The following is a 12,246-nucleotide window of genomic DNA, read 5'->3' on the forward strand; positions in this document are numbered from 1 at the left end:
AGTGAGAGCTCAGTGCCGCTGGGGGCGCTGTTACACACAGCCACACCGGGAGGCTTAGCTCAGGATGGGTTTTAGATTAGATTAGATTAGATTAGATTAGATTAGGATAGGTTAAATTAGGCTAGATTAGGTTATGTTAGGCTAGGTTAGGTTAGGTTAGATTAGGTTAGATTAGATTACATTAGTCTAGATTAGATTAGATTAGATTAGATTAGATTAGATTAGATTAGATTAGGTTAGGTTAGGCTAGATTAGGTTAGGTTAGATAAGGTTAGATTAGATTACATTAGGCTAGGTTAGGTTAGGTTAGGTTAGATTAGATTAGACTAGGCTAGGTTAGGTTCAACTTTATTGTCATTGTCAGAGTATGAGTACAGAGACAACGAAATGCAGTTAGCATCCAACCTGAAGTGCAAATAGCAAATAAGTTAAATGAGATAATAAGGTTATGATGTAATAACAGTGTACAGGTAAAGGTTAGCAGTATGATGCATACCAGTAATGTAAATAGTAATTAAGTTAAATGAAATAAATAGGAATTATGGTGCAATAAGTTGAGATAAACAGTATACAGGTAGAGGTAAACAGCATGATGCATGCAGTATGATGCAGTAAATACATACAATGGCTAAAATGCAGATATGCAAACAACAGTCTGATATAAATAACTGTAGTAATGGCAGATAATTGCAGTAAAGTGCAAGTACTTGAAAATAATTGCAGATAACAGCATTAATGTACATTAGGGAATAGTATGGTGTCTAATGCTACTGTTTAGTTATTAGGTGGAGGCTGGCAGTTAATGAAGCTGTCCCATTTCACCATTTCATAATTAATCATCATTAAAGGAAAAATCCACTCTGAAACACATGAAATACGTTTATAATGAAGTATCTGTGATGTTTATATTTAGTGATTCTGGTGATAGATTTGTGTATTTTGGTGGTGTATTTTGGTTATTCCTGTGAGAAGTTACCATCTGTGTGTCACGCTGATGTCACAGGTGGACAGTGTTATTGCTGGAGCAGTTACGAGTTTAAAAGGTGAAACACATGGAGGTTTCACTGTTAGCTCCCAAAAACAAAAGAGCAAGCACTGCTTTTGTCAATCACCACTTTCCAGCGACATTCAACATCATATTAATGAGAAATCCAAGGTAGAAGTAGTGGAGACTTTCTAGAATACAATCTAACTATTCGACGCAGTTGTGCTGAGTTATGGCAGAGACTCAACTCGGCTAGGTAACGATCTACGAGATGACAAGAACAATGGCATAGCATGAAAGTTGGAGCTTTGGAAGTTGATCTCTGAGGAGGTGAAAGAGCAGGACAGACTAAAGTACTAAAGTGCCGCTGCATCACTCTCAGCAAGCACTTAAAAAAAATGACTGCACCACTATCAGCAGGTAGTCACACAGCATTGTGGGAAATGTAGGAAACCGTTAACTAAAGTGAAAATAGACTGATAGACCAACCAAAACTTGAACTTAGACTTTTAATATAAAATAAATCCTGGACGCTGTTGAAGATCACTTGTTAAGAATAATATGCAAGCAGTTCACGGTGGATTTGTCCTTTTAATGTTCTAATAGATTTTCATGAAACCACAAAGGCGTATTCAGAACTTTAATCTGAAGCAGATCACTAAGGCTGGAACATGTTTGTCATTTGTTATAGGGGGCGCTATAACTTTTAAAGAACTGTTGCTCAGGAGGCGCATGGACCACAATCGGACAAAATTGGCTCTAACTACTTTTTCTGAAAAGAGAGGAATTTTAAAAACCCCAAGAAAAGTTGATGTTTCTTTCCTGTAATTATACACTGTATTGAATTTTCTAGTCTCTGGTATTTTCTAAACTAGATTTTTCAAACCATCAGTCTATAAGATTCATGACAAAATGATGACAAAATTTCAAAACACAGGCAAGTGCAGTTCCAAGAAACTCGACCTCACATATTTATGTTGTACCAAAAGGTGCAGTCTAGCCGGTACTGCGAAACCTGCAGAGCCCTGGGGTTTATGTTATCTGTGCAGGCAGGACGATGCTTTTCTCATGCTTGGGATTGTGCAGGTGTGTCAGCTGGAAGTGTTATCTTATTGCTCAGCACTCAGTCATTAAGTGTTACACTTTAACTGCTGGCTTTAAAGTGGCTGGGTGCAGTGTGTGTGTTTATTGCAGTGTATTGTTCCTTAAAGCACATACCAGATGTGTTACAGTGATGAACAGTGTGGTATTGTACCAGACTGTATTGACTTGTTTCATCTCTGAAAGGATCTGTAGGCGTACACGTGACTGTGTTATTGCTGTGTTTGTTTGTTTTGAGCAGTACGCGAGTCCACACACAGAAATCTGTCTGACAGAGTTGTATTGTTGTGTCGGTATCAGTGCACACGGCAAAAGGACTGAACACATCCGTGCATGTCATTATTCACAATATTATAAAAGCACAATATATTTTTCTAGTGCTTAAACATCAAAGCAGTGCTAGCATTTGGACTTTTACACAAAATGTATTGTAATACACTTAACAACAAAAAGTGGCACAGAAGTCCTTAGAAGATGAATTCCTCTTTATTTATTACTTACAGTAGCATTATACTGATATATATCTGTATGTGCGTCATTCTATGATTGTTATGATTTTAAACACAGGTAAAGTGTCCTTCACAACAACCTAACCTTGAAATAAAGAAATAATGATTATTATTTTTGCATTAATGTGTGAATCCATTTAATATCTTATGTTTGAAACAACCTTTTCCACAAGTCGTCCATTATAGGTTATAAAAAATGTACATTTTAATTAATTCACTCAACTCTGTTACCTGAAGACATATTTGGATTTTCCTGAAGATCATGAGAAGAAGAAAAGCACAGTCTCATTCTTTTTTCTTTATTTTCAATAATACTGTGGCATTGACTGACAAAAGTACAACTATGTTTCTCAAATTATAGATTGAAAGTAAGTTTATTCATTAAAAATACATTTTAAGTAAATCATTAGAAAGTCCTTAATGATCTCATGCTATCAACATGAATACTAGTTGCGTATTTGCTAATTCTATGCTTAAAAAAAATTAAAAATCAACCCTGTTACTCATTATTTAATAGCAAAGTAAATTTGTGGAAAAATTTGGGGAGGGTTGCATCAGGAAGGGCAACCGGTGTAAAAACTGTGCCAAATCAAATACATGGCCCAATGATCCGCTGTGGCGACCCCTAATGGGAGCAGCCGAAAGAGGAACAACAACAACACATTTAAGAGTTAGAATGGTTCAATGGCACCATAGACATGGAATCACCCACGACCTTGTGCTTATTAGGATAAAGTATTATTTTTTGTATCCTGTACATTGCTGAATAGAAATATTCTGATTCTGTTACGTTTTCACATCCGATTTCCTCCCAGTATCAAAAGACATGGATGACACATTTTTGTTAAAGTGAACACACAAACAGGATGGGCACTGTTGCCTGCGCGCACACACACACACACACACACACACACACACACACACACACACACACACTCACAGACACACTCACAGACACACTCACAGACACACTCACAGACACACTCACAGACACACTCACAGACACACTCACACACTCTTTTATATATCTTTGTCATAATCTTGGACAATTCTGAAAAAAATATGTTTAATATAAAATCTAGAATGGCGTGTACATTTATTTGAGATACTAAGTATAATGGTTTTCATTCACATTATGTTGTACATTATAATTCCTAAAATCCATTACTGTGTGAAGAGTCCTTACCACTTCAACACAAACTATAATGTTCAAAAGAAAAAGCCAGAGGACAAAAGACACCTGAGACGATGAACTCATTCACAGAGTTCAAATCTGTAAACACTTCAGCAAGCGCATGTGACCGACTACACCAGATGCTACTGACCGTCATGTGATATAACGTGCTGATTGGATTTTTTTTTCTTATCACTGGGTGGTTCATGAGTTCACACAGAAACATGTGTTAGTGTAATAAAAATAAATAGATTATTATGTGCACAGATTTGTTTTGAGGTAAACTGGAATAATGAGGACAATAATAAAACCCAAAATAACTTTCTAACCAAGAATAAAGTGACTATTAGGTTCAAAAAGTAATGATTAACAAAATTTATCAATCATTTTAAATGGCTATCCATAAACCTACTGTAGCTCTGAATCTTCTCTTAAGACTTCAGGTGTCTGTAGGTTTGGAAGACAGTCGATCGGCCAGTTTCCAGGACTTTTTCCATTTTTCCTGTCCGTGTACAATGAGTCTGGATCATTTGTTATTTTTAAAAGGTGGAATTATACAAAATCATTCATCACCTACACTCCTTGGTCACGTGTGGCAAACAGCAAGCAGATAAACCTCAGCAATTTACTGCAAACTCAGATCACAGCTTTCCTCCACTCATGAATTTTGTGCGATCTTTAATAAATATAGTCACTTCTGTTTCCCTTTTCCTTTCCCGCAGCGCACTGTGCTCTCGCTCTACCTGCCGCCGTACAGGTGGATTTTGGCGAGAGAGATGGTCTCAATGGATTCTTTGTGGCCCTTCTCATAGATGACGTAGATGTATTTCTTATCCTCGACGGAGTTGCTGACGAGAGACGTCATGGAGGAGTAGCCGCTTGGCCCTGCCCAGATCTGCATGGCCTCGTTTTCCCACGTCGTCCCGTTAGTTAAAGACCAACGGAGAGTCATGTTCACCCCTGGAGGAGAGACACGACACATCAGACATTGGACAACAGTCACGCTTCCATTCACCTGATTATATGGACACCATAAGATATATTATACCACAGCGCTGTTGAATTCTCAATTCTGATTGGTCAGGAGGTAGCACTCTTCAAAATATTGGCACTCCACATAATCTTAACCTAATCATAAAAAAACGTCTTCTTATTAAACAAAGAAAAATCACTGTTATGAGGAAGGAGTTTATTTAGGTGTACAGAAGGAATCTCCAGTGTCAGTGCACTTTTGGGAACAGAGTGGAGAGTCTTCAAGAAAGAAAATAAAAAAGGGGGAAACTGTTTAAAGCTGCTATAACACAAGTAAAAACAGGAACTTGTCTATGAACATCCTTCATAAATGTAACAATAAATGAATAAAAATAAGCTATAACCATGGGCAAATTTTTGTGGTATAAGAGGAAAGAAAAACTTCAGGATGTGCCATTATAGGAAAATAATCAACCTTCGTTTTGCGTCACGTCACACCACCCCATCGTTGATTATTTTCCTATAACAGCATGTCCCCAAGTGTTTTATTCCTTACATTATATCTATGAGCATGTAACTGCAAATCATTAGAAATAATCTATAGAGAATAATAACATTGTTTAATATATTTGTAATGATCAAGATACTGCTAACCTCATTAGCCTCATTAAAAACAACAGGCCTATGAACATGCATGACATGCAAACTGAAATGTCCCCATGTCACACCCATTCCTCGCTACCTTGGTTACCGAGTAGCATTTCTATCCCTGGTCTAAGAGTGTAGCTATAAAGTGGAGTATTTTTTTTTTTTTTTTTTAAGTTTTCCAAGTCACTTCACAGCACTTTGACACCAGGTTCTCCCCTCCTCACTCACTTTTCTGGGAGTTGGCCGGGTTGCTGAAGTACAGCACTTCCTCCTTCTGCAGCGCTCCAGCCGCCACCACGGGATCCACCAGCGTGTGGTCGAACCTCAGCTCCTCCACGGGCAGAGTCTCTCCTCCGTCCAGGCTCCGCACCACCATCCTGCAGTGGCAGTGGTAGTTGTTCTGGTTCCGCACGTTGATCATGATGCTGCCGTCCTGCATCTCCACCGGCTGGGGGTGAGAGCCACGTTAGAGGGAAAAGTATTGTTTCATTTATAATAAATATACCTAATCAGTATAGCATGAGTGAGAGTGATGTTATACTGAACATCTGCACGTGCTGATATTTAGTACAGCAGCACAACTGCGAGTGTGACACTGCTTTTATACAACAGTTCTATTAATGAGAAATTAATATCGAATAACTGACATTTCAGACAAAATATGGACAAATATTTTGTTTATTTTTGCTCTGACAGCGGAAATAGTTCCCAAATAATCCACAGCTGGATCGTTGCATGTTGTCATGCCAACACACTGACTGACAGCCCATAGAAAGTGTATATTGGATATTTCTATACCGAACACCAACAAGTGGCGTGATGCACACAGTGAAATTGCACTAACTTTAGTGCTATTACACTAAATATCAGCTAACTGTTGTATAAATTATATTTAATGTCCTCAGCTCTCCTGGGAGAGCAATGCAGAAAGCCCCATAGCTCTCGTCCTCTGATTTATGGCTATGTACGTGTGTTATTTTGCTGTGTAGTTCCCTTTTGAGGTGATTGGTGACACGTGCTCCTTGCTGTTGCATAATGTACAGAATGTAACTCTATGAACAATTCGTGTGTTACTCTGTGTCAGCCAACACAACACAGAACCTAACATATTATGTGAGAAACCCTCACAGTCCTTGTTGATAACTGTTCCTTATATTAACCAATTTTAAATTAATTACAAACTCATTATTTCACACCGCAGATTCACTTACTGAAGCCTTCAGAGTTAAGGCTGGAGATGTTGATGGATGTAAAATTAGCCAAACTTTATTTCAATATTTATCAAAAATTATTTATATTATTAAAATAATTTTAATGTTGATAGCTGCATCAAAACAACTTGAAATTTTCCATACATGAAAATGAACTGTAGGGCACCTATAAACATTTTCACATTTATTATATATAAAGCTAGATGTTTTTTGTTTTTCACACTATTCCATTCTGGCACCAAAAACCATGCCATGCTCAAAGTAACTGACATCTTCCCTCATTCTGGTGTTTGCTGTGAACATTAACTGAAGCTCTTGACCTGTATCTGCATGATGATCTGTATGATGCATTATGCTGCTGCCACATGATTGGCTGATCGGATAATTGCATGTGTAGGATAATAAACTCATGTTCAGCTCTACTCTACTAAATATCCCAAACTTTCTCCCCTTCAGTGCTCATACCTGACACTCATCAGGGTTGAAGTCCTGGCTCTGTTTGGGCTGGTTATAAGGGATGCTCTTCAGTGAGCCTCCGTTCCTCCATGTGCGCCCGTGATCGTCGCTCAGGATACAGAAAACCCCGTCGCCCTCTATGGTGCCGTGACCACACACCACCAAACGGCCTGCTGCTGGACTCAAGCGTTTCTGTAGAAACACATTTAAACCTCATCACATGATGTGAGCATGGCCCTGTGCTTGTCAGTCAAAGTGAAGTAAGTCTGCTTAATCTGATATGATCTGATCTATCAGTCAAAGTGAAGGAGGTGTGGCTTCTGTTCCTGTCAGTCAAATTGAGGAGGTGTGGCTTCTGTTCCTGTCAGTCAAAGTGAAGGAGGAAAGCATGAAGAACGGGAGCCCCACCTGAATGCCGAATCCCGGCCCAGGGGCGAAGCTCTTCACCCCGAGCTGGACAGAGAGATTGCGAGGAGCGTTCCAGGTCAGACCATCATCCAGACTCTCCACTAACATGGTGCTGGAGGTGCTGCACTGGTATTGGTGGAAGCACAGAGAGTAGATCAGCATCACGGACTGTGTTTGCTCATCCACTACAACCGAGCCAAGGTTCAAGCCATCGACCAGAATGCCATCATCCACTATGAAGGATGTAGGAGACCAGGTAGCTCCTTGGGGTTGAAAGAATGAAGAAATATGAAAGATGTGATTTATTAAGGAGCATTTACTAAGGCGTGTATTTTGGCAATTTCAGTTTGTCTGTGCAGATGAGCAGGTTTGTTAATCACCTCGGTCTATGGACCGTTTCATTGCGATAAACTTTGCCCCAATGTCACCTGACGAGTCTTTCCTGGCTTCAGTGAAGGCCAGCAGGCTGCCTCGAGAAGTGAAGGTCAGCAGAGGGATACGATACGTGTTCACCTCGCCCGCTCCGTTGCTCACCCAGAGCAACTGCTCATCATAAATCAGTGGCTTGATCTGCATCTGCGACAGTAAATAATACAATAAAGAGCAATGCATGACTGAAATACAAGAAATGACTCAGCACTGTCACATACAACAAAATAAGCAGAGATTTCAGTCTTATTATGGTTATAAAGCATTAAAAGATCCTGAAAGGTTTATAAACTCTTAAGACTGATTTATATCCGGCATAAAAGCTCATGTGATGGAGGATGATCGGGTTAAACAGTGACTGAGGCCAATTTATTCCACAAAAACATGCAGTGCAAATGTTTGTACACCCACTGAGGGGGAAAACAGCCTTCTGAGATGTTAAGCATGAAATGTGGGCACTGATTATAGACTTATGCATTTAACACGAAATAACCCCCCAAACCCCCCCCCAAAACTGTTTATAAACCCAGTCATACTGTGATGGAGGACTGGGATGGCCATGTCGAACACTTGATTCTATGGTCACTGAAATATTTTTGTTTTTTTCTTTTTGACATATGTTTGGATTTGGATCATTGTCCTGCTAGAAACACAACTCTAGATGCAACTTTTGGCAGATGCAGCCAGATTTTCATACAAAATTGGAGTCCATGATGCCAAGTGTCCTAACAAAGTTTTAAATGAGCCTTTGGAGGCATCACTCATCGTCCCCCATAATTACATAACAGTTGTGATATGGGTATTTTCCGCAGAACAATCTTGATTTTATGGCAAAAAAGCCTCTTTTATTCATGCTTCTCCCACTACATAGTGAAGGCATTATGTTTCTGAATTGTCTGTGCATGTCGGCAGCCAGGGCATCTCTGTTCTGCTTGTTTTGTCTCATCCAACCATAAAACATGGTTCCTAAGATCTAGTAGAACAATTAATAATTTCAGTACACACAGTGTGAGACTCTCTACATGACATGGAATGGGGAAACATTATGTCTTGACTGTTTAAGCATTGGACACTTCCAGAGTCTCTGGCTCTATCCTGAGCTTGGATTGCTGTCAGTATGGAGTTTTACATGTTCTTCTCATGTCTGTATGGGCTTTCTCCAGGTTCTCTGGTTTTCCTCCCTCCTTCCAAAAACATGCCATGCTAAACTGACTATGCTAAATGAGCCTTAGGTGTCAATGTGCCCAAGCTAGGGCATGGTGCCCTGTGATGGACTGGTGTCCCATCCATTCCTGAATCACACCCAGTTTTCCTGGGATAGACTCTAGATCCACCACCATGACCTGAAAACTGGTTACTGTATATTACTGAAGACACTCATGTCAACAAAGATGTTGTCTTCTCTAAAGTTCAACTAAAGAAGAAGAAGCATTTATTTGTCACATATACATTACAGCACAGTGAAATTCTTTTCTTCTCATATCCCAGCTTGTTAGAAATCTGAGGTCAGAGTGCAGGGTCAGCCATGACACCCTTGGAGCACCCTTGGAGCACCCTTGGAGCAGAGAGGGTTAGAGGCCTTGCTCAAGGGCCCAGCAGTAGCATCTTGGGAGTGCTGGGGCTTAAACCCCGACCTTCTCATCAGTAACTCAGAGCCTTAACCACTGAGCCACCACTGCTGTGAGGATATTTATTAAACAGAATGGCTTTTAGATAAAGAACTCAACCCAGCATTATTATATTAGATATAAAAGAAATCTTAAACTGTAATTCCACTTAACACTGGCCCAGCTGTGCACAGAAGTGATGAGACACCAATCTTTAACACTATTGGTGCAAATGCTACTAATCAAAATGCTTTCTGTCTGCTAGGTAGATATTAGATTCTCCAAACAATCATTAAAGCTTTCATGCATTCGGGTGTTTCCGTAATATCCACGAAAAACGCCGAATTCACCTGTTACCTGTACACCTGTAACATGACGTAGATGTAACAGTAGCTGTGTGCAGACACAAAGTGGCAGGAAAAGTGGCAACTTTAGAAAGTTTCTTTTTGCAGTAGAACCTTAACGTATGTGATATTATCTCCTTCAGTGCTTATTTATACTCCTTATCTCCATGTTGTTGTTTAAAGAAACTCACAGCTCACAGTAATTTATTTATAGCCTGTTTTTTTTTTTTTTCCTGTTTTTGTTACCTCTGAGCGCAGTGCAGAAGCCAGCAGAAACATCCAGATTAATCTTAGATACAGAAATAAATCCATCCTGCCTCTCTCCCTGGGTTTTTGGTACTTATTTGTGTACTGAAAGTTCGCTATAGCTCTAAACACGCCGTCGGTTTTTTATTAAAAACAGCGTGAAGAAAACCGTCGCTTGTTCACATTCTCATCCGGAACATTGTCATATGATAAGTGTGACGTGGGAGATCACGTGATCCAATCAGCCTGCTGCTTTGCTGAAGCGTTGAGTAGCGTACTGGATGCGCACACAATACGCAGACTCTTTCTTCTTTTTTTTCCCCCGTTTACTTTTTATCTTTTTAATATTTTTGCTAATATTATTATTTTGCAAATTAGAACGTGCCGTGCACATTTATCAATAGTGACACCATATTTAACATCTGTACTATATCTTCTGTAGCCACGATTACAGGATTGACAATTATTTACATCAACCATACATTTTAATCTCTTTTGATGGGTCTAGCATCACTAGTAATTTAACAAAATTTCTTTTGCTTTAGATGGAGGCATCATTTTCTAGTAAAGAGTATAACAAGAGATGTGGTCATGCATTTCTGGAATCATGCACCATTTAATGATGTACACTATACAGTATGTCCAAAAGTTTGTGGACACCTGACCATCACACCCATATGTGCTTGTTGAACATCCCATTCCAGATTTATTCCCCCTTTGCTGTTATAGGAACCTCCACTCACACACGTTGGAGCGTGGCTGTGGGGATTTGTGTTCATTCAGCTATAAGAGCATTAGTGAGGTCAGGCACTGATGTTGGTTGAGGAGGTCTGGGGGTCAGTCGGTGCTCCAGTTCATCCCAAAGGTGTTCAGTGGGGTTGAGGTCAGGGCTCTGTGCAGGACACTCGAGTTCTTCCACTCCAACCTTCACACACCATGTCTTCATGGAGCTCGCTTTGTGCACAGGGGCATTGTCATGCTGGAACAGGTTTGGGCCTCTTAGTTCCAGCGAAGGGAAATTCTGACAATTGAGTGCCTCCAACTTTGTTGCAACAGTTCAGGAAAGACCCACATGGTCAGGTGTCCACAAACATTTGGCCATATAGAGATAGAGTACATGACAGCTCATCCTGTGTTGAAGTGTGTGTGTTAGAGCAGGAAAAACATTAAAATGTACAGGACAGGGGGTACTCCAGGACCAGGGCTGGGAACCTGTGTGTTAGGCCAAACTGCTGGACTGCAGACATAAAGGACAACCTAGAATAATATGAAGATCAGTTCCTAGTAAAGAAACCAACAACAGTGTGCATCGCAGGTATAAAGTCCAATACAGATAGATGTGGAAGTCTGGGAAAACATTCTAGTCAGCAAAACAGAAGAGAGTGAATGAATCAGTGATTCTTTCAGCACAGATGTTAGTATGAACAGAGATCAGTGGAGTGAAGAGAGGATGACAAGGCTCGTGTTTAAATGCTGTGAGTGACTTTTACCTCAACTGATGTGGATGATGCTGATTATCAAAACACATTTCCCATTGTAAACCTATAACTCTTTAAAAATTTAAAGTAGATTTAATAAGTAGATTAGGTTATAGATGTAGGGCTTGCCTTGGCATCTTTCAGTTGAATTGGAATGAAATCTTTCAATGCAATTTTCTCCCTTTTCACTTAAAAAATGCTCTAACTTAATATTCGTGCAAAAGAGATTAGGAAAGTATGGACAACTATTTATAACTAAATATATATTTAGTCAAAGTGTGATCAAAAAAAAAAGTTTTCCCAGGCAAACACACGTACAAAGTAACACCACCTTGACTGACAACATTTTAAAGCTTCTAGATGAAGTAATACTGTGTTTGTTGATTAGCAAGGTATTTATCAATTATCAGCACACACATGCATAATTCATAAAATGTATACAGCATATTTATGTATGACAAGATCTCAGCCATACCTAGAACTTCACTAATCTGCTGGTGTTTGGTGATCTGTACCTCAAGATGGCAGCAGAGAGACTTATTCATTATTAAGCAGCATGCAAATATCAGTGTCCACTTCATCAGGTATGTTGTAGCTACACCTATTGGTAAAAAGTTGCTTTATTACTGACTGTAGCACATTTGTTGCTATAGCCCTCATATCTATCAGTGCAAATAA

General features: G+C 39.5%; 1 protein-coding gene across 1 annotated transcript; it reads right to left on the reverse strand.

Annotated features, from left to right (window-relative positions):
• Positions 1–3,644: 3,644 nt before the first annotated feature.
• Positions 3,645–10,313, reverse strand: LOC113543800 (sialidase-1). Its single transcript, XM_026942262.3, has 6 exons — positions 10,091–10,313; positions 7,845–8,040; positions 7,465–7,727; positions 7,066–7,248; positions 5,618–5,837; positions 3,645–4,729 (listed from the first exon to the last, which is right to left on the reverse strand). The coding sequence occupies exons 1-6, from the start codon at positions 10,154–10,156 to the stop codon at positions 4,509–4,511; spliced, it is 1,149 nt and encodes a 382-aa protein (XP_026798063.3). The 5' UTR covers positions 10,157–10,313; the 3' UTR covers positions 3,645–4,508.
• Between the last annotated feature and the right edge of the window lie 1,933 nt (positions 10,314–12,246).

This window comes from Pangasianodon hypophthalmus, chromosome 29 (genome assembly GCF_027358585.1).
Source record: "Pangasianodon hypophthalmus isolate fPanHyp1 chromosome 29, fPanHyp1.pri, whole genome shotgun sequence".
In the NCBI taxonomy this organism is placed as follows: Eukaryota; Metazoa; Chordata; class Actinopteri; order Siluriformes; family Pangasiidae; genus Pangasianodon; species Pangasianodon hypophthalmus.